We start from the raw sequence: 23569 nt of genomic DNA, 5'->3' as shown, positions 1-23569 counted from the left end.
ACAAAATCAGAATGCGAGGCAAAACAATAAATTTATGTACGAGTGGCCAGGAACTGCAAAAAGGCGACAAATAGGTGGGATGACGATGTAAGGAGGTCACACTGACACACATGGAATCTGTAGCCAATAATATATATCATTTAACAGAATTTACAAAAATGTGGGTAACGTACACGCTTATCAGGTTTCAAATTGTCAAGCCTACATTGTGTGCTTACGTGCTGACGGCTCATTAAACACTGGTTATTAGCACCATATTAAAGTCCGACCGACAATGAGAGAGCTCACATCGAGCGCTCGATCTTAGTGCCAATTTTAAATGGTCGTTCTTTCAATTTGTTCTCTAAACCAGTATAAGCAAAGCTACAAGCGGTTTTGCTGCGAACAAATGCTATTCCAGAATTCAAACTTTTGAACTCTGGAATAGCGGTCTTTTAGTTTTTTAAATAAAACAGCTGTAATATATGTAAATCATGTTATCTATTCTCATTCTAAGAAATTATTTACAATAATCAACAGAAAATCATAATAGAATTGTTCAACTCGCCTTTGGTTTCATTTTTGGCGGTTTGATTATGGAACCGATGCTTTTTCGTTTCATCATTGTAGTTTTCTTTTTGGCGGGAGTTTGGGTTGCCATTTTGGTTCCTTTCGATTTAGTCGTTTTTGAATCTTTGTTTGGTTTTACAGCCGTTTTCTTTTCCTGTTTCTTCGTTTTTTCTTTTGATTCTTTGTTTATTTTTACTTTCTTCGATTTAGTTTGGTCCTTATTGTCTTTTGTTACGGTTTTCTTTTCAATTTTCTTCTTATCCTCTTTTACCTTGCTCTTCTTTTCTTTATCTTTAATTTTCTCAACTTTGTCTGTCTTTTTAGATTTCTCCATTTTCTTAAGTTTCTTCTCGGGTTCAAGTTTTTTCTCTGCTTTCTTTTTCACTGCTGCTAATCTAAATGAACCTGTCGCGCCAATGCCTTTGGTCTGTACTATGGCTCCAGATTCGACGGCATTTTTCAAATATTTCTTTATATAAAAACTCATTTTGTCAGTGTCAACTTCGTACTTCTCAACCAAGTATTTTTTTATAGCTTGATATGACACGCCTTTGCGCGATTTCAATTCTCCTAAAGCGTCGTTAATCATTTCTCTTGTTGTTAATTTTCTAGGTTCTTTCAAAATGTCTGCCGTCGGACTTATGGGAATCTTTTGTTTTTTCCCCTTTTTCAAAGGTCTGGTTTTCATATCGATGTCCGAGTCTGAATTAGATCCTGTAGACATTGTAAATACTTTATCTTTTGCAAAGATAGACGAACAATTTTCATTTTATTTCGTCAAAGTAAACCGGAGCAATACGTTAACGAGAACCGCTATTGTATTTCATCCGCCAATAACGTGCGAGCTATTCAAAATTCGAACGAATAGATTTTGTTTGATAATTTTTGCTTGATTATTTAGTTACTACTTGAGATACTACTTTTTTAAATACAGTTCATGGCAATTATATTTTACATTATTAAAACTATGACAGTGTCATACACTCCATATGTAATTACTGTACTCGTTGGCATCGAGTATATAACCAGAAATAGAGACACAATAAGGGCCATCCATCCCTGACAACTCATCAGGCCAGTCTTATATCACTTTCAAATATTAACTCTCGTTTGCACTAAAATCACAAATTAGAAAGCTGAAATAGTACAGCGCCAACAAATGACCCGTGTGTACGTCTCCGTATATTCCAAAAATATTCTGTATGTATTGTAATAAAGATAATATCTCTAACTATGGAGTGCTGTTCCAGTCGGCGGGTGTGAAAAACAGCAAAACATCTAATTACAAACAAACACTTCATCGGTAATTAAATATTAAATATGTAATTTTTAACCATTATAGCAAAGCTCAAGTTAAACTGAAGTGTGAAGTGAAACAATTGACGACACCTGTCAGTTGTTTCGAATTCGGGCTGGCCAATCGGAACGCAGTTATCACAGTAATGATATGGCAGAATACTTTTCAAACAAATTAAATGACATTTCGTCTCTATTTCTGGTTATTTAATCGATGCTCGTTGGCAACGATGAAGAGTCGTTATCTGTAGCTTTACTGTCTGATGGAAGTACTCAGTCCTTACCAGGACCGCTTTTCATCTAGTAATAGGCACGCGTATAAAGTATTAACCTCCTTTTGTGCGGTGACCCAGTTAATCTTAAAACCTACGTTAGCCGTTTGCATTAAAAGCTGCAGTTATTAAATATAAGGAAAGGATTAACCACAGCACAGCCGGCACACGTGTTTAACTAGATAAACAAAGCAAACAAGCTTGAAAACCAACTGACTTATAGGTGACTTGGAATTAGTAGAGGCGAAGCTGCAGAGCCTTGAACACCGCCGTAAAGTTGCCTGCTTTACGGTATTCTACAGGATATATTACGGAGAGTTATGCGATGGATCCATATTTGACTCTACCTTTTCTTTTCCATCATCAGGGGACTAGACGTGGGGTGGGATTCCACCCCTATGTTGTGGATATTCCCAGGACTCGCTCAAAGCGTATCGCTTCCACTTCTATACGGCGAGTGGCTAGGGAGTAGAATTCCTACCTGCGGACTTATTCCCAGAATGCTATAACTTGGAGGCGAGAGTGAATGCATTATTTAGATGTGCATGCTACATCGTCGAACTCATCATTACTTTCCATTAAATGAGATGGAGGTGAAATGCGCACTTATTTTTAATAATACAAAAACAAACAAACTAAATAGCAAAATTATTAAGTACACATTTTTTAAAAGTCATTGATAAACATACCTACCATTTTCTTGACAGACATTTGAGCAATCAGAAGTAGAACATCGCAATGTTTTTTTTGGGAAGCACCCACCTTGTTTGAATTATGGAAACCAGTCCCTGCACTACGCTGTGAATACTATCACCAGAGTTACCACGGTCTTTTTGCGTGTATACAAAGCGGTCAACAACGGTCTCTGTGCTTGTTCTTTTCAACAAACAGGCTAAATTGTATTTTTATAATGAACAAAAGGTTTAAACACAAAGAAAGATAGGCAAAATGAGGTACTGGTTAAGATCTTCACTAGCAAATAAACCTGTTATGAGATTGATTCGAAGCCTTTCGACTTTGATTTTACGAAATATAAATATAAGTGCCTCTAAAGTCGATTTAAACGAGAAAAATAACTTTTTTTTAACCGTCCACTCATAGCCCGCACTGGAGAAACCCTGTATCGCGGGTGCCATGGACACATAGATAGACAACCACGAATTACACCCAAACTTAAGAAAGAAATAAATATAGGCCATACAAATGTCTCTCTCGGCCCGGGACTCGAACCCGGATCCTCTGCGTGACAGGCCAGCATGATAACCGTTCGGCCAAGGAAGCAATCGTCCATTTACATCTACTTACCTAGTTTTATTGAAATCAGTTGCCGGAAAATGCGCGAAACTGGGTACATCCGCTAGCTTGCCACTCCTAGAGGTGGAATATTTTTTTCGAATTTAAATGGAAGCAAGTACCCTCAGGAAGGAAGAGGTACCCTCTAATCGACTAATCGCGTAGCATATGCATACAAAAAACTACAGTCGAATTGAAAACCTTCTCCTCTTTTGAAGTCGCTTAAAAACTACTATAGTTTAATTGTGAGAGTACGATTATATTTGCAATTTGTTTCGTCCGTATGTTTGTATAAATGAAAGCCTAACTGTGAAGGTCAACCCGTGCAAAATAATCGCGCTTGTGTTGAATTTCTTTTCACACAGTTTTTTTAAATTAACTGCGTGAAAACAACAAAAGCAAAGAGCATAAAGCTGCATACTTTACGTCTTGTCGTCGAAACGCTCTTGCAACAATGTAGGTCCTCTGTTTGGTTGATTGTGTATTCAACAGTGATGTATGCCATTCAGTGCTTTTACGCGGCCCGGGGTCCTGCCGAATGCCGAGCAGAAGTAATCGGTCTGATCTGAACCACCGTAGAACAATATGACCGTTGCGGCGATTTGACGTAACGTATGCGCTACGCAGAGCTATTTTGCACGATTAAACCTTTACAGGATTCGCGGGGGAAATAGTTATTTTTGATACAATTGCGGAAAGTTAGTCATTATTCACGAGTCTCGAGGCTTCTCGAGACAAGTGAAAATGACAAATCCGCATGTGTATCAAACAACGTTTTTTAATACATTTGCGAAAAACCTACATTGAAAGTAAAATAATACAGTATTTAAAAAAACCTCATTTTATTCCTTTGTCAATAACAAAATCAAATCGTAAAAAAGTTAATGAAAAAGGCGGGAATGTAAACGATGAAAAAAATTAGTACTTTTTTTGGCCGACTTTTTTCAATATGGCAACTGTTGCCAGTATTCAGCCACATTAAAATTACTATTTTATATTACTTTATTTTCTACATAATCGCTACTAAGGAGTATTTACTACATAGGTGTAAAAATGCGGTCTCTCCATAGATATAGTATAGTAATGACGAATGACTTACGTCACAAAGCACATAAATATGAAATAAATATACAATCTCTTTAGTTCTATGTTTAAGACTTAAAACAACAGTAAATTAAAAAAAAACTGGAAAAGTAAAAAGCATTAGTGCGAGAAATCCAACTTTCCGCACGATTTGTAGTGCGAAAAATACTACGTTTTGAGCAACTGTATTAAAAAAATAATTTATTCCCATTTTTATTCAAATTTAAAAGGGAATCTAAAATAGATTTCTCATTAGAAACTGTGGTGCACCTTACTTTTTCTTTCGATGAAAAAAATAAACATAATGACACGTTCAACTAACGCAATGCAACGGGATTTGTCGTACATTACTTTTTTATTATATATTTTTTAATTATATTATTATTGACAACGATAACTAAGTTTATTATATAATATATAATATAATAATAATAACGCACACACTCAACATGGCCCCGCACTATGGAAACCCTGTGTTGCGGGTGCCATGGACACCCACAAATTACACCCAAACTCACGAGAGAAATAAATGTAGGCCATACAAATATTTCTCCCGACCCGGGAATCGAACCTGGGACCTCTGCGTGGCAGTCCGACATGGTAACCGTTCGGCCACGGAGGCAGTTAATACCTATTAAGTGTTTATTTTAACGACGTAATAGTGGTTTATGTAACTGTTACATAATGACAGGCTCGCCTGTCTTTTCATAAACCCTCACTCTATTTTAATGCCTAATTATTTACAGTTACATACACTGCTTTATCTACATATTATAAGCTCTCTAGTGATGTGTTCACGAACCGCATGTTACGACTGGCGAAATGGCGGCAAATTAAAACTTGTCTCACGCATGTCACACAACCGTAGTTTGTTTTTCATAACATTTCGGAACTATTATAAACATTGACGTATTTTAGTTTTAAAACAATAATAAAGCAGACGTCCCGCCTTTGAAGAAATAAAATAATTATCACGTTACCCTACACCGCCATGGGCGATGACATGGCGGGTTTTTGTAGGATACCCACGCGGCGGTAATGGCTCGCCCGGTGGAATCCCACTGAAAACTCTCCCGCCGGCACGTGGGATAATCACATAGACCCTTACAAGGTATGGAAATCTTATAGTTCGTATTATAATAACTTGTAGGTAATTTTAATATCCGCCATAGAAATGTACGTTTGAATTAGAATATATACTAAACATAAGCTAGACGCTATACATCTAGACTATAAACTGTTAGGTGTTAGTGTCACTTGTCGGGAGAACATAATTATTTAATGTTTCGATGTTTAATTGAGTAGTTTTAATGTAAAATAAAACTCAGTCGCTGATAATCTATCAGCATAATACTGAACAGTAAAACTCGATACTTGCAAAATTGTCCCTTGCTTTAAGAAGCCAAAAATACAAAGCAGGAAACCTCCTTCCTGCTTTTCGCAAAGTTGCGCCATCTAGCGAAAATGTAAAGAACTCTTTGCTGTCAGACCGCGCTGCGGCTCCCGATCAGAAATACTCAAGGCCTTAGAGGATGGAAAAAAAGTAAAACAAAAAGGCACGTGTAATTAAGTTTAAACCGGCACGTTTTCTCATTTTATGGTTTCGTTTTGTTATGTAATCGATCCCTTCCTAACGAATGTTGAAAATTTTCCAGAGCAATGTATTTTGATTCACGTCATCTTGAGCTTGTAACACGTGACCGTCTTGTTCTATCAATGAGTCATTCTTAATATAATTATTATAAAAAAGGCATGTAGATGTAATCTTACAATAATAACGCATAGAATGACAGTTTCATATCCAACGAACTGTCACAGGTGAGGCAAAAATCAAATTCATGTAGGCTAGTTTTAGTAGTAGGTTAATTTTCGGTTTTAGTGAATATTTATATAAAAATACAAGTTGAAACGCGTTACTTCCTTGTGGAGTGTGATGTTAGTATCTATTTTATGTTTGTCTGACGTATTTTTACACTGATTTACCGCACATTTCGTCAGTTTTAGCTAAAATTCTTGATCTGTTCGCGGTGCAAGTTGACCTTGAGCACTGAAGGCCCGCCGGCTCGTGTAGGCCCTTTGGGCGCGCTTCAATTTGCCTCACTTAGCGTGTGCGGGCTAGGTTTCTATGCGTTATTATTCTAAGGATGTAATTATATCTGTGGATAATGTATGCGCTTTTAAAAACAGGGTTACAACACAAAACTTCGTGGAATTACATCTATTCGCCTAGTTTTATTGCAGTCGGTTACCGGAAAGTGCGCGATTCATCCCCTAGTTTGCCACCATAATTGGTGGAATATTTATTTCAAATTTAAATGTGACCAATACTGAGGTAGATACCTACCCTCTTTCAAAATCGGTTCATAAATGTCTAAGGGTCGTATTCCAGAAGTCTACTCAATGCTCAAGTCAGGATTGCACTGGAAACATAAGCACTGGAAATACGACCCTAATGGCAGGGACTTGAGTATGATTTCGAGTGCTTTAAACCATACTTAAATCCTGACTTGAGCATTGAGTAGAGTTCTAGAATACGACCCTAATTATCACTTAACATACCTACATACAAAGAAATACAGACGAATTGAAAACCTACTCATTTTTTTTCAATTCGGCTAAAAAACGTTATGCCTCTGTGGCCAAACGGTTACTATGCTGGACTGCCACGCAGAGGTTCCGGGTTTGGCCTACATTTATTGCTCTCGTGAGTTTGGGTGTAAATTGTGGTTGTCTATATGTGCGTACATGGCACCTGCGATAGTAATGTTTTTGCAAGTCACCAATCAGCGCTGACGCTACGCCATGAAGCGTCCGATGCAATCAATACTCCCGTGCCCTCTAGTGTACATGCGATCAAAATGGTATACACGTGCAAGCAAACAAGCACACGTGATCTTCCTTCCCTTTTTCTGTAAACAGCGATGGCTGCTGCATGTAAACTTCTACTAAACTAAATTCTCATTTAGATCACCATTTAAGGACGCGGTTTTAGCGTCCATGTGATCTATTCTTAGACCTAGGTTGGCCGCCAAAGCTATGAGCATTCTTAACAAGCTATGTCTCACAACAGGAACAAACGAAAGTAGCTAATCAACTGTCAGACCTTGGGAATGAAATTGATGATGAATTGTTAGCGGCACTGATGCTACAGAGATTACCAGAGGAGTATGCCTATGAGGTTGGCATTAGAGAATACCAACATGGCATTAAGTAATGATTATATAAAAACAAAACTGTTTCAATCACGTGAGAGCAAAGTTTGCGCAGGTCCGAGCATTCCAGGACAGAGTTCGGCACTTACTACAGTGAAAAAGTATAGAAAACCTGTTCAGAGGAGAAAACAAAAGAAGATCGTGAAGTGTTTCACATGTGAGGGACGACATAAAGCGTACGACTGACCGCAGAATCCAGGTCAATCCAAGACGAGTCATATGGCAACGGCACTGACTTCTGTTCAAGATAATCTCAGTACAGAGTACTAAAAAAACCGACCTAAAAAGTACGTGGAATTATGTCTATTTGCTAAGTTTTATTGATATATCCCCTAGTTCGCCACTATACAGGACTTGACACTGGAGATAATAAAAATCGGTTCTCACTACTCAAAGTATATCGAGTGAAAAACGCCTTGAATTGGGGCAAAATCAACCATTAAAGTAATTGCTCCTAAATTAATATTAGGCGCTATTTATGAAAATGAATCTTCATGCGTGAACAGCCACCCTTTGAGGTGGATGATTTTCTTCAAAATGAAATGGGACCACTATGGAAGTACCCCCTTTCCAACAAAAAAAGAATCATGAAAATCGGCTCACAAATACCGGAGTTATCGCGTAACATACATACAAAAAAAAAGAAAAAGAAAAAAAAGAACATACAGTCGAATTGAGAACCTCCTCCTTTTTCGAAGTCGGTTAAAAAGAACAATGAAGAATGGATTTTAGATTCCAGAGCATCAACACATATGAGCTATAGGATAGATTGGATGGATAATTTTATGAAAGTAGGAAGGAAGGAGAAGTGTGTTGCGCAAATGGAGGTAAAGTGTATGGAGAAGGTCTTGGTACAGTAAAGAATGGGATTAGTGTGAGTAACGTAATGTATGTACCAGGTCTGGCTTCTAATCTATTGAGTGTAAGCTGTATTGTGAATACAAAAGATGAAGTTGTGTTCTCTAAAAAAGGATGCGAGAGCTTTGATATGAGTGAGTGTACGATACAGGGTCAACCATGTATGACAGGACTATTTGAGAGAGGCGTTTATAAACTTAAATGCTTTCCACAGGCCATCGGAATGGTGACAGGAGTAAGCAGTGAGTTGGAGCTTTGGCATAAAAGGATGGCACACTTGGGTGTTCGAAACCTCACTTTACTTAGAGATAAACTAGCTATTGGGATGAGTTTTTCTAATCTTTCTCATAGCCAACTGTATTGTGTAGCCTGTTTGAAGGGCAAACAGACTAGACAACCATTTGCACTCAATAAAGAACAAGAGCTAAAGAGCTTCTAGAACTGGTACATTCTGATATTAGTGGATCAATGAGTGATAAGTCTTTAGTATATTTTGTCAAGGCGATGAGCGAGGCTTTTGAAAAAATGAAGAAGTTTAAGAAATTTACGAGTGCTTCTGAGCGTGCCAATCGCACCATCGCTGAAAAGGCCCGATCTATGCTGCAGGAAGCAGGACCTCCCGTTCAATTTTGGGCGGAGGCGGTAAACACCGCAGTATATTGGAAAAATAGAAGTCCTACCCTGGCTGTTAAAAAGATGACACCTGAAGAGGCATGGACCGGTCATCTTAGAGTATTTGGATGTAAAGCATAATTCACATTCCGGATCAAAAGAGAACCAAGTGGGATTCGAAAAGTAAGGAAACTGTCTTTGTTTTCTTCGAAATGACAAAGCATTTTAAATAAAATGAAGACTATGAAATTTAACTTATCGACGTTGTCCTTGTGTACATAAAGTAATATAAAGAGTTTTGTTAAGTGTTTTGATTCTCGGTAATCCATATCGAGACCATCACAAATATAATAATAACACACACACTCATAGCCTCGCTCTAGGGAATGTAGTACATAGGTAGACAACCACTAATTACACCCAAACTCGCGAGAAAAATAAATGTAGGCCATACAAATATTTCTCCCGGCCCCGGAACGTTTGCGTGTCAGGCCAGCATGACAACCGTTCGGCCACGGAGGCAGTTACACAAATCATGACAAGAACGCTTAACTGTTTAGGGGGTATTGAAATAATTATAACGGTTTTTATATTTGTCATAAAATATTGCTTGCAAGCGCCTGAAAGAACTATTATTAGCAATTACACGGAGAAGGTAAACTGTCATTTTAGAGGATAACTTTTGCAAAGACATTTATGTAATTTTTTTAAATAACTTTTTATAAAGCTAAATTAGTAAAAAAAAAGTATATTTAGGTAGTAAATAGTTATATAAAAAAGTAAATTTTATACTGCCAGAACCATGAAAAACGAAGTGGGCCGCCGCCGTCACGTCAAAATGGTTGACCACTTTATTTCTTTAATATTTCCGTTAGCGCTCAAGAATATATGTCAATAAAGGTACTAAATAGTAAAAAATCCATGCACGGTTTGATTTGTGTATCTCGTTTGCTCCAGCCATCTTGACGGACGCAAAAAACTAACCTCAAAAACTTCCTTATATCGGTTTGCGCTGTTTTATGCGCGATTTCGTTTAACCAAGGTAAACAACTCTTTTATGGGGAACTGTATACGTTTTTACAATAAGATTCCGGAGCATATATTAAGTTTATCAAATCCTAAGTTTAAAAACTACATTAAAAATATTTTGATCGAAAAATCATATTACAAAATTGAAGACTACGTGTTAGATAAAGATGTATGGAAAGACGACATGGCTCCAGAATCCACACAAATTTCATTCAAAGTGTATTCCATAGCATTTAAGTTTATTTGAAAAGAGCAATCCCTAGAGTTTCTTGCTCGTTCTTCTCAGGAAGATCAGCGTAGTGAACGAGCAGTAGCTTAAATGTGACGATTTCAAGTGTAAATTTATTTTACCTATGGAATAAATAATCTTTGACTTTGACTTTAGTTTCATTGGAATCACATCTATATGAAAAGTTGACCACCGAATTGACCACCCTTGGAATTGGAATATCTTCTTCAAATTTGAATAGGAACACCACTGAAGTGGACCTTTTCAACAAAAAAGTGTCATCGAAATTGGTTCACTAATGTAGGAGTCCCATACCACATAAATTTCTTCCGTGGTAGGTAATATCGCGTACACACAAAAAAATACAAACGAATGGAGAACCTCCGCCTTTTATAAAATCGGTTAAAAAAAACTAAAACAGTGTGAAAAAAATATTTATATATTTATATCACTTATATTCTATATGCAATTTATGTTATTTCTACAAATATGAAAATATTTTTACATTAAAAGTACATAATTTATTATAACGCTTCCTTGTACTAAGCTTATACAAACACCAGTCATTTTTTATTAAAAAAATATATGAATGAAAATAATATCAATACATTAAAGTATTTCATCAACGAAATAAATAAATACTAGATGTTTTGATGTTTTTTCCACACCAGCGAACGTAAAAGCTCCCATTCGTTAGAGATATTATCTTTATTACAATAAATACACACAGGTCAGTTGTTGGCGTTGTACTATTTCAGCTTTCTAATTTATGATTTCAGTGCAAACGAGAGTTGATATATAAAAGTGATATAAGATCCATTTGCCTGATGAAAAAAAGGGATGGATGACCATTATTTTGTCTCTATTTCTTATTATATACTCGATGCCAACAATATTAAAAAAACACGTCGAATTTGATACTTTTTAAATTCAATTCTCATGCCATTCGCGTCCAGAGAACAGTGTATAATAAAGTTAAAAGTGTAAAAAGTTGTATGGTTTAATGTACAGAGCATACTCGAAAAAGGATGTGAGCTTATAAGTTGTAGGAGAAGGAAAACATTGGGATGGAACCTGTAATATGTTCACAATCCTCAGAAAACGTAGCGAACTACAGCGTAAGTCCTAGCCTGAGATTACACCCTTGCGTGGTACGTATAAATGTATTGATACATTGATAAACTTAATGCCTTACCGTCTAATGGACTAGATTACCCTTTCGATAAAGGTGACCCGTGCCCTGCATTGTCACTTAATACATAGATACGAAGCATTATTTCCTATTACCAACTAGTATAAAAAATGTGCGTTATCTCCAATGGTCGGAGGAAGGTGTTCCACATATTATAGATACATGTATAGACATAGTTACAAGCAGCGATATTGAGTTGTCAAAACACGTTACTTTTTCCAATTCTGGATTTTTTTTCTATCATCAAGTGACGGGGCGAACAAGTCGTGCGCCTGGTGATAAGCTACACGCCTGTCCATAACAGTTACAGCGCCACTCAAGAGCTTTAAATTGCGAAGATCTGAAGGGCACTACCACCGCGCCTCTCACCCTGAGACATAAGTTGACAAGTGCCACGGGCCTGTAATTTCTCCAGCACCCTTACCCTTCAAAACCGGAACACAGTAATGCTGACATTACTGCTTGATTTCTGGAAATGGTATAGGACAAACTACTGACCCAGAAAGTCGAAGTTGGATTTGAAACTAATTCTAATAGTGATTTAAAGATAACTGACAACCTTATTGCACTTCCGTCAATGTGACCGTCAATACGCGGGGCTTGATGCGGTATTTAAAGCCAAGGAGGGGCGGAGAGTGACCATTCTCGCTACTTTTTACTCTCTGCTTTGGTATAAGGTTAGTTATCTACTGCATTCTTTTACATGGCACCATTAGAATTACTTTAAAATGTAACTTCGACTTCCTAGGACAGTAGTTTTGTCTTACGATGCAGTAAAACCATTTCCGGAAATCCGGAATTCGAAAAAATAATTAATTAATATTTGGTGGTTAACTTCATATCGGTAACAATAGCTGTATCTGATACATGTATCTATATAACGTGGAACACGTTTTTCCGACTATTGGTTATTTCAAATAAAATTACATAAATGGTATTACTTTGTATTCTTACCCCCTCCAATATAGCTTAATAATTACAATATTTTTTATTTCAAATGCGTACATAGAAAATCCTTATAACTATGTATTATACATTTCCTTTATTTTTTTTGAAATAATATATGAAATGAAATAATAATATATTATTGTATATAAAATCTTTTATACAATAATAATATGCAGGTTTTTCACGCTCCTATAAAATTACTTGAAATTAGTTAAGCGGTGTGTTTGTTAAGCGACGATAGAGTTGTTAAATCTCCTAATAAAACACCATCTAATAGAAAGCCGAGGTCATTATGACAGGTCTGTGGGAGAAAATTTTATTTACAACATTGATTTACAGCATTTTACATGCTCTTTAAACATGAAGAGACCAGGGAAAGAATTGTCAAAGTTACTTCAAACACATCATCATCATCAACCCTTTTTAAAGTGCCACAGCTAGGCACGGGTCTCCTTTCAGACGAGGGTTTAGGTCATAGTCCGCCACGCTGGCCTAATGCAGGTTGGGGACTTGACACGTTTCCCGAGGGTTGCGAGCCTTCAACACTTAAAGCCTTAAAACACGTTTCTAGTTAATACCGCGATCCAGTTCCATAAATGCCGAGCGTAATTTGCCTAAATCAGAAAATGGCTAATAAGGTTGCATGTCCTTAAAAAACACGTTTCACATTTAATCATAAAAATGCTTGCGACTAAATGGTAGAAAAGTTAAAAATGATTTTTAGTGTTTTTACCTAGTTAGTACCTTTACAGCTACCAGTCCTGGCGAGAGATGTCGCTATTCACTGTATTGTTTAGTGTTTTTAGTTAAAATGGATTAAATAGCGTTACATACATTTATGTCAGCATTGACTTTATTTCAGGTAGTATTTTTGCTACAACAGTCCTCAAGTGACTTTGATCATTCTTTCATTGGACTCGTCACATGTTTGTACTCTGCCTGCCTTATTGTATTTAACGTAATCGACATTTTTAGTGAAAGTGAGTTAGTGAAATATCTGCAATCAGCGAAGCAAGATCTACAACCCCCTGTAAGCGGTTTGCGTTATATCTTATTTTATTTCAGTGTTATTCTTAAGCAAAATCAGCGTTATTGACATGTTTCAAAGAAAAAACTTTAGTTGCCAACAAAGAAGACCCGGGTTGATTGGGTTTTAGTCCATCTCCGAGTGCCAATATCTAGAAAGTTAATAAAATGCAAGGAGGACAGAATGTCTTTGTCTTTAGTTACATCTTCCGTTAAACAAAGTTTTAAGCAAATAAACGAATTATTATTATTAAAATTTTGCGCGAGCTAATGTGCCGAGCCGTGAAATAAGAAAGACTGCTGCGCTTTGGTGGGGAATCTAAATTCAGAATAGTTCATAATAAATCATTGACTTACAATTATATGGACGTCGAGTCCGCGCTAAAAGGTGTCCGAACTTATAGGGCGTTAAAATCGTATACAGAGCGTCATTCACGCTCTAGTCTTCGTTTGTTCGACTGACAGCGAAGCAAGCAAAATCAGACAGTACTGCGATGACATTACAATTTAAATTCAACGTTTTGGCTTTTTCATATTCCTTGACATGTCACTACGTTTAAATAGGTTGACTTGGGACATTTTTTTCGTGGTTTTTGTATTAGACCCGTCGTCCATTTATTTGTAAGTCAATGTAATAAATTATTATATTGTTTCACCGTGCCGACGAAACATTTACAATTCGTCCTTCGTCTAACTTCTTGATGGTACAAAAAAAGAACTGATGATTGAGTCCACAGGAATGTTACAATGATTTCGGTTGATTAAAAACTTATCTATCCAACATTAAAATTCACAACTTTATACATTCTTATATCGTCGGTGTTATAATAGAAAGCGCGAAACCGCCATTTAAAAAAATCAGGTGATAGTTTTAAAGTCAATTTTAAAACTTACTACCTTAAAATAATAACGCATAGAATGATAGTTTCATATCAAACGAACTGTCACAAGTGAGGCAAAAATCAAATTCATGTAGGCTAGTTTTAGTAGTAGGTTAATTTTCGGTTTTAGTGAATATTTATATAAAACTACAAGTTGAAACGCGTTACTTCCTTGTGGAATGTGATGTTAGTATCTATTTTATGTTTGTCTGACGTATTTTTACAGTCATTTACCGCACATTTCGTCATTTTTAGCTAAATTTCTTGATGTGTTCGCGGTGCAAGTTGACCTTGAGCACTGACGGCCCGCCCGCTCGCGTAGGCCCTTTTGGTACGCTTCAATTTGCCTCACTTAGCGTGTGCGGGCTAGGTTTCTACGCGTTATTATTCTAAGTTCTTCGACATAAAACACCGACAATATTACCTATGTATTAGGACAGTTTGGTCGATTTGAGGCGTTCAATGCGTGAATCAGACTTGCATACTTGCATGGTGTGTCTCAGAATACATTGGTTAATTAAAACAAACCAAGGTTATAACCAGTTGGAGTTGACACACGTAGACATTTCAGTTTGTTTATATTTCTAATAATTATCATTGAAACAACTTTGAATTATTTAAAATTGTTTACGTTTTCAGAAATACGTAATAATAATAATAATGGTATCATCAATGAGCTAGGTAATTGCGTAAAGGACAGCCCGGTGACATTGACTTTTGTTTCCAGGATCAGTGTTGCCAAATTGAGTGAAAATGGTAACACCGAAATTTGACAGGCAAATAGAATAGAAAATTAGATGATCCTAGAAAGACACAATATCAAAGCCACCGGCTTGTCGTTCGCCTTATTGAGTTAGCTGTCATGTTTATTCCCAATCGAGAATGTTCTAGAACTTTATAGAAACACCTAGAAAAGTCCTTTTGCCTTTGCATTAGCAGCGAACTTTCTCAAGTGCACGATGTAGTCCAGCATGACCGTCGCGAATGCCGCGTCCAGGACGAACTGAGGTATTTTACCTAGACACAAAAATTGTACGGTTAAAAAAGCATTACAAGAACATAACTCGGAAATAGACTGTAGTAGAGATTCTTCTAAAAGAGTTTATTTTATATACTCTCAAGTGACGGGACGAACACAAGTCATGCGCCTGGTGGTAAGCGACACGCCTGTCCATAAAAATCTATTTAATAGTACATTATGGGCTTTAAATAAGTAATTAAGAACATGCGTAATTAAGAACGAGACTCTATTAGAAGCTCGAAGTCGAAGACGGAGCTTTCGGAGTCGAGGATCGTAATTCATACAATGTTTTTCATCACATTCTCACGTAAATACACACATCAAAACTGTCTAGGGATCAAGTACGTTTAAGAGTATTGCTGCAATTAGGGTTAATTATATTAACTTTTTTGTATCGCTATTGATACTTTTTAGTGAGTTTTAACATTTAAATAAGGAATATTGTTTAAAATTCGATAATAAGAAGAAAATCGATTGTCAATGTGGTTTTGTATAAAAATGAGTTATAGCGTTTTGACAAAATCATTACAATATCTGCATCGGAACCGAAACAATTTACATTATTATGGAGAGACGACATCATTTAACCCGAGAAGTGATGATGCGAGCCTTTGGAATGTTGGAAGCTGGTTCCAGGCAACGTGCTGTGGCTTTCACTCTTAACACTACACAGAGCGTCATAAGTCGCCTCTGGACGCGCTATCGCATGACGGGCAGCGTGGATGAAGAACATGGAGGACGATCTCGCATCACGACTCGCAGACAGGACCGGTATATCCAAAATACTGCTCGACGGAATCGTACCATGACCGCCATGATGTTGGTTACGAGGCTCCACAGCTCCTCAGGCTTGCTAATAAGCGATCAAACAATCCGAAATCGTTTACGTGAAGTGGGTCTGCGATCCCGAAGGCCGCTCAGAGTTCCACCTATTGCACCCTGCAATCGCAGGACCCGTTTACGATGGGCTCGCGAACACAGAAACTGGGAGGAAGAAGACTGGCGCTATGTGTGCTTTTCGGATGAATCCCGCTTCGGTATGAGACCGGATACAAGACGTACTCGAGTTTGGAGAACATCTGGGCGTCATGAACGTTTGAGATATTGTCAGGAAGTTCATCCATATGGTGGGGGAACAATAATGATATGGGCCGGTATTTGGATCGGCGGAAGAACCGATCTCATTTGGATCAGGGGTAATCTCAATGCTCAAGTTTACGCAGAGAGGATTGTTTCAGATGTTATCATCCCTTTGCGAGGCCAGTTGGGTGATTCATTTCAACTAATGCATGACAACGCACGTCCACACACGGCTAGAGTCGTAACACGCATTCATGCCGAAGCTCGTATCAACGTTCTGCCGTGGCCTGCTCAGTCGCCAGACCTCAATCCAATTGAGCACGCATGGGATATGCTTCAAAGAAGAGCTGTGCCGAGTATGCATACCGTACATACTCTACAACAATATTTTGACTTGTTACAAAACACATGGGCGGCCATTCCTCAAAGTGATTTTGATGAACTCATCTTAAGCATGCCAAATCGCTGTAATTGTGTGATTCGTGTTAATGGTGGAAATACAGATTATTAATTTTCTTATCTTTACAATAAAAATGAGCAAAATCATCATTTTCACCATTTTTTTGTCATTTAATTGACGCCGTTAATTTGAGTTTTTTCCCACAATTTGCAAAAACATCAATTTTAGTTTATTTTAACTAAATATAGGGGTAAGCGGTTAAATAAAACATAAGCATTAAAGTAAGAAGTCGTCCTGGAAGACTGGATTTGGTAAATATTGCTTAAATAATTTTTATTTCAAAAATATTCACTTGATCCCCCTAGACACTTTTGATGTGTGTAGTATGATTGTATGCAGGCTAACTTGACTATAATGCCCCAAATAGTAACCTATTACAACCATGGTCGGTAAGGAGTTTTTTTGTCATTTTTAGCACGACGTACTTCCTTACGTAGGTCAGGCTCAAGTTCAAGCAAGGAGGTTACTTAAGTTCAAAACTAAAACATTAGCTTCAAATGTTATCTAAACAGAAATTGAGATTGAAATTCAGCCACATACTACCTAAATTACTTATTATTAAGAATTTAAATAATTTATTTCATTATTTTCTGTATAAAAATGTAGCAAATATGTTTTTACAATCCATCATGGCTGTATGCACGCTTTTTACAACATTTTAGTTCGAGTTGTATTTATTATCTATGGAACAATTAAAAAAAAAAACAAAAGCCCGCCATTTGCCAAATCCATAATTGTTGCGTTGTGAACCATATTTATATTATATTTATTTCAAATCGCAAATGTCATGAAAAACATTGTATGCAACACGAATGGACGGTAAAAAATAAAAAAAACTCGAGTTACGAAAGCCTTCAGCATTTGGCTTCGGGCTTCTAATTAGTAATTTCTTATTTATCGTCCATAATACACAATGTACTTTTCTTCGAAAGTAAAACTTGATTAATTATTAAAAGTTCTTATTCCAAAAGTCGTTGTTCATGATGTTAGTAATGTATTCCTGTGAGGTTGCTAGTATTTTATAAATAAGGGTACCTGTATTGTTACAATCTTATTAGTACTGCGTATGATAATGATTATGTTTTGTTATTTTTTGATAATACGTCACAGCACTCACCTTTAAGGTCACAACACAGTAGCCACTGGAAGACTGTAGTTTGCACGATCCTGCCGTCAGGCAGCTGCACTGACTTTGGTTTCAATACCCAACAGCTTACTTTGTTGTTACCCCTGTAAAAAATCGAAAAATATATTATTTTTAGTATGCTTACACAGTTAGCGACGCGCTCATTGTTTAAAATAATATAGTTTAAATTTTAGAAAATAAGGTACATTTAGTTTTTTTTGTATTCCACCTTGTTTTTTTAATTCGTTTGGCTTCAATACTAGAGATTTTTATTCCTCGCGCTAGTTCGAAACACCAGTCCCATACACATTGTAATATAGATAAAATTAAATGTAAAAAATGATGTAAATTATTACAATACAGTCAAATGACATTTTGGATAATACAGAACAGTTTTCATTTATTTTGAATTAATATTCAATTAATTTTTATGTGAAATTAGTCCACTACTTTGTTATAATTCACTTAGAAAAAAATCCTTCGATTGACGTCTTCTAGCATACCGTGACAGACGCTATACCAAGTAAGTCACGGGACGAACCAGCGGACCTCACGAATTTTTCTATGTGATTGTTGTCGTGTGTTTGTACACACGCCAGCACATCAAGCTACACATTGACGTATCTTATTCCGTTGCAATGGAGGCGATTTTCGAACAAAAATCTGTAGTCTGATGTGCCATGGTTTTTCAACGACTTTTTAGCCGTAGCGCCATCTATGAGAAACCCATGAAAGTATTTCGTCACCCAATTAGATACCTTTACACCTACCAGCCCCGGCTAGCGATGTCGCTATTCACTGTATTTAAATTTATATTGAATTGACATTCAATTATTAATTTTCTCAGGTATTTACGGATACAATTCATAATTTAAAACACTGTTAATGCAATAGTGTATTAACTCGAAAAGTGTATTTCTTCCAGAATAGATGAAAAACTAATTACTCGCTTCCCGTGAAAGATCATTAAAATATATGTACAGGTTCAAGTTTATTACAGACATAATAATAAAAATTACTTGCCAAATTTATTAAAAAATAACTTCGAAATGTACTTTCACATATATTTCGAAGATTTCTACTTGATATCTCATGACTTTTTCCAACAATATTCGCTTGAATAGCATCGTAAAATCGTATTTGAAACAAGGTTGTTGAAAAGTGAGGTTATTTTTCATCTATACTTCTATGACTTGTCTATGGTTGCATAGTGCTGTACAAAAAAGAACTTTCCGTTCATTCAGTTAAAGTTTTTGTAATCGATTGGTAAATCGAAAATTTCAATCGCAATCGAACGAGTATCTAATTGTAAATATTTGAAGGAGAATTTTAAATATATACTTTTATAGGTTATGTACGTTTACTATTCATTTAAGGAAAACCGCTAGTATAACTCAATTTAACAAATCGATTCATTCAATTATTTAATCGATATTTAGTTTGCATTACAATTGGCCATCACTAAACCGTCAATGTCAGGTCAGAGACTTGTTTGTTTACTTTTTGTTTAAAATGGATTGAAACGAAGTATAACTCACAAGAAGTTTGTCTCATTAACCGATTTCAAAAAAGGAGGAAGTTCTCAATTCATCTGTATTTTTTTTGTGTATGTATGTTACGCGTTAATTTAACGGCATTTGTGAACCGATTCTAATGATTATTTTTTGTTGGAAAGAGGGTGGTACCTCAATAAACCATTTAAACTTGAAAAAAATATTCCATCTCTAAGAGAGTTTACCAAAACTAAGGGACGAATCAATGCGACGGTGACCCGCACTTTCCGGTAACCAATTTCTATAAAACTTGGCAAATTGATGTAATTCCACGAATTTTTGAGGTCGGGTTTTTTAGTACTCTGTATTAAGATTATTGAAATTTTAAGAGGGGTCCAGGGATCAAGAAACCCTAGCTTAGACGAAAAGTGACAAATGCTAACTTACCTAACCATATCAGAACGTGGCGGGTAATCAGGTACCTTAACACTAATTGCGGAAATGACGTAGCAATAAGGCTCGCCATCAGTGACGCGACCGTCCTTGGTCATTGGAGCAACGCGGCGCAAGTTGACGAAGTCTCGCGGTGATATTATACCGCGGCCCCCGCCTGCTGTTACTTGGTATGTGAGGTCAATGCCATCTGCTATTTCCTGGAATTTAGAATTAAAGATAAATTTATTTCATTATTATATTAAATGATATTAATGCCATCGTAAGAAAACTGCCTCGCTACTCTGCAGACTACGGGCTAGGTCCAATTCCATTCTGAGGGTGATAGCAAGACGATATGATTCGCCTACCAACGTTAACTTTATATAATTTATTTGAATATTTAACTTTATTTGAATATTTAACTCAATTACTATAATTGATCCATTTTACTTTAAATTATTTTCTTAAACAGTTTTATTTGCGTCGATTTCGTGCTCCATGTAAGCCGAGTTGCAAGCACTAACGATGCGAGCAGTTTCTTTCTTTGTTAGTTTTACCTGTCTAGCACATTCTCTGAGGAAATAGGGGGAGGCGAACTAGACACTCACGCTCCATCACATATACACACATATACTTACACAGACCTACACACGACAATTGATATCAGTAAATTACAGTTAGTTATGAACTCAGTTTTTATTGTACCAATTTAAATTTATTTTTCTACCCAATGTTGTAATAATAATATCACATGTTTTGTAACTGGCTTTTGTACTGCTTAAACACATTTGTCAAATAAGTTTAAGAATGCTGTTGAAACTTTGTTCATTGAATAAATAAATAAATAAATCATAGCTCATTGTATGCAAAGATGCATCTAGCACAAAAAAAAAATAGTCAATAAAAGTAGGGTACCTTATTATTACGTTTTATGTCTTATAACAATTATAACTGTAATGTATGTAATGTTAATTGTGTACTGCTTAATAATTATTGTTATTTTATTTCTTTGGGAATCCAGCTAATTTTAATTCTGATAATATGTATTATTAATCTAGAAATTTCAGTTGATTATTTATATATTCTAAAGAATAGTAAGTTTTGACATTAAGATTTTGAAGATTTAAATTTCTAATATATTCATATCCCTATAATCAATTAATACTAATATAATTTAAGTTTACTATTTCTGACCGACCATGGACCTTACTGTGTCTGAGGGTCGTATTCCAGAACTCTACTCAATGCTCAAGTCAGGACTTGAGTATGATTTAAAGCACTGAAAATCATACTCAAGTCCTTGCCATAAGGGTCGTATTTCCAGTGCTTGCGTTGCCAGTGCAATCCTAACTTGAGCATTGACTAGAGTTCTAGAGTACGACCCTGAGAATGAAAGATTTTTTTTTTAAATTTAACTTAAGAATCTGTACTACCTTAAATGTACTACCTACACTTTGGAAAAAAAGTAATATTGAATATATACACTGATTACGATACGGTGTGAAAACACGACTCTTAAAAATTTTCACCATAAAAAACACTCAAACTTACTTAAGAGGGAGCATGCTAAAAAAGTTTTGACGTTGGCTCCGCCCACATTTGTGAGACAAATATATGCCTGAAGTTCGCGTGGCATGCGATACGATGTTGAATTTTGCGCATTAAAAGTACCAAATTCGTTTTAGCGGAATAACTCTAAAACTAAAGGGATTAAAAAAAAATCCGTAGTGACAGTTCTCGATCATGCATAAATATAATTAATTATCTAATTTTTTTCCTAATCACCTGTAGCATTTCGAGGATGAATCGAAAAAATGTGAAAATTAGAGGTCATTTCTTGATTTTTATCTATCGAGGAAACTTTATTGTTTTATGCTTCTGATTAGTGTCTATGCTTGAATATATCGTGTAGTTACTCATACAATATTTTATGTTTAACTTTAAAGTGGATATACCCCTCTAAAATCAAATCGAAGATTAGGTAGTAGATTATTAAAAAACCGCTGTATTCAATCGTTGATATACATACAGTGTCACTTACTTTTATAAATTCACTCTGAAGTATGGTCGGATTCCATTCTGGTATCCGAACGATGTTATTTTTGAACTCGTCATGTAGGAACTTGATTGGACAATCCACTAAGCCCTGGAAAGGAAGGTTTTGACTTATCATTGTATAATATTTAATTTAGTAGCAGTAGAGATTATTGTGAATGATTTCGTCCAGGGAAGTACTGCCACCTTTCCTATTTCCGCCACCAAGCAGTAAAGTCAGCATTACTGTGTTCCGGTTTTGAAGGGTAAGGGTAATTACGGGCACATGGGACTTGTCAACTTATGTCTCAGGGTGACGGGCGCAGTGGCAATGCCCATCTTTGCGATTTAAAGCTCTGAGTGGCACTGTTATGGACAGGCGCGTTACTTACCATCAGGCGCACGACTTGTTCGTCCCGTCACTTAATAAAGAAAAATTCCTTATATCCGGCTGGATTCGAACCAGTGACTTTGCCATAACGGGGCTAACCTTTTCAACTTTTTTCAAACAATTGCTTATTGAGTATCGTCAGAAAAATCTTGCTGAAATAATCCCGTGTGCAGCGCGACATAATGTTACGTAATCTCCCGCATCGCGCAGCTACCTCAGGACTACTAAGCGGTTCGCCTGTATATATGTAGTTACATTTTACGTATTTTTCTACTCTATGGTCTTATAGAATATATATAGCGCTAAATTTGAATGCATTATTGTCAATGTAATCCACACTGGGTGTTTATGTGATCATAGGATTATTATTGTTCTGGATCTGAATCACTTCACATATACTGCTATCGAAATGAAAAAGGGTGCAACTTACGTCATGGAAAATTTCTATTACGAAAAACATCATATTTTTTCGGTTATTTTTCCAATATTTTTCCTTTAATTTTCCACATTTAACGTTGACATCTGTCGAAAGTTGAAGTTACTGAATGAAACAATAGAGCCATTACAAAGGTTTTTTCGCTACTGTGAAATCATTTAAATTTAGTTTTTATACAATGTGTTGATTTGCATTCTCGCCATATTTACAGAGGTCTTTATGCATCCGAAATTGAACTCAAATCACAAAAAAAAAAAATCGAAAAAAACAAAATATCATAAATTCCTATTTTTTATTTAATAGCGGTAAACAAATTCGATCCAAAGGTCTTTGACTTGCACGGCACTTGTAAGCATTTTGAACAATGACCTTAAATGCGCAGAAAGAAACGCATTTTAGATCTATTTGGTGGTAGGGTGCGAATAGCGACGGCGGGGGAGTATCGTATCGACCGCGCGACCTTGCTTCCCGTACTGCGTCGACGTCACGCTGACATCCCGTATACATTCTTTTCTACTCTGTCACGATATGCCACGTGGTTTGATATACAAACAAGAGTTAGTAGTGCAAAAAAGAACCGCTACCAGGTTCACCAGAACCTGCATGGTAATCC

The 23569-nt window shown here is 36.3% G+C and overlaps 2 protein-coding genes across 2 annotated transcripts in view; both read right to left on the bottom strand.

The window, feature by feature from the left end:
• Positions 1-461: 461 nt before the first annotated feature.
• Positions 462-1298, bottom strand: LOC113232699 (histone H1.1, embryonic-like). Its single transcript, XM_026467477.1, has one exon. It carries the CDS (start codon positions 1271-1273, stop codon positions 539-541), a length of 735 nt encoding a protein of 244 aa, XP_026323262.1. The 5' UTR covers positions 1274-1298; the 3' UTR covers positions 462-538.
• Positions 1299-14955: 13657 nt separating this feature from the next.
• Positions 14956-23569, bottom strand: part of LOC113232688 (steroidogenic acute regulatory protein-like) — a 57168-nt gene continuing 48554 nt past the window's right edge. The window contains exons 8-11 of the mRNA XM_026467461.1: positions 22137-22241; positions 20108-20313; positions 18159-18271; positions 14956-15497 (exon numbers count right to left, since the gene is read on the bottom strand). Of these exons, the coding sequence (XP_026323246.1) occupies positions 15388-15497; positions 18159-18271; positions 20108-20313; positions 22137-22241 (534 nt within the window). The 3' untranslated portion in view covers positions 14956-15387. The remainder of the gene's footprint in view (positions 15498-18158; positions 18272-20107; positions 20314-22136; positions 22242-23569) is intronic.

Source organism: Hyposmocoma kahamanoa, unplaced genomic scaffold (genome assembly GCF_003589595.1).
Source record: "Hyposmocoma kahamanoa isolate Upper Pololo Valley unplaced genomic scaffold, ASM358959v1 77, whole genome shotgun sequence".
In the NCBI taxonomy this organism is placed as follows: Eukaryota; Metazoa; Arthropoda; class Insecta; order Lepidoptera; family Cosmopterigidae; genus Hyposmocoma; species Hyposmocoma kahamanoa.
This window is presented reverse-complemented; position numbering and strand designations above follow the sequence as displayed.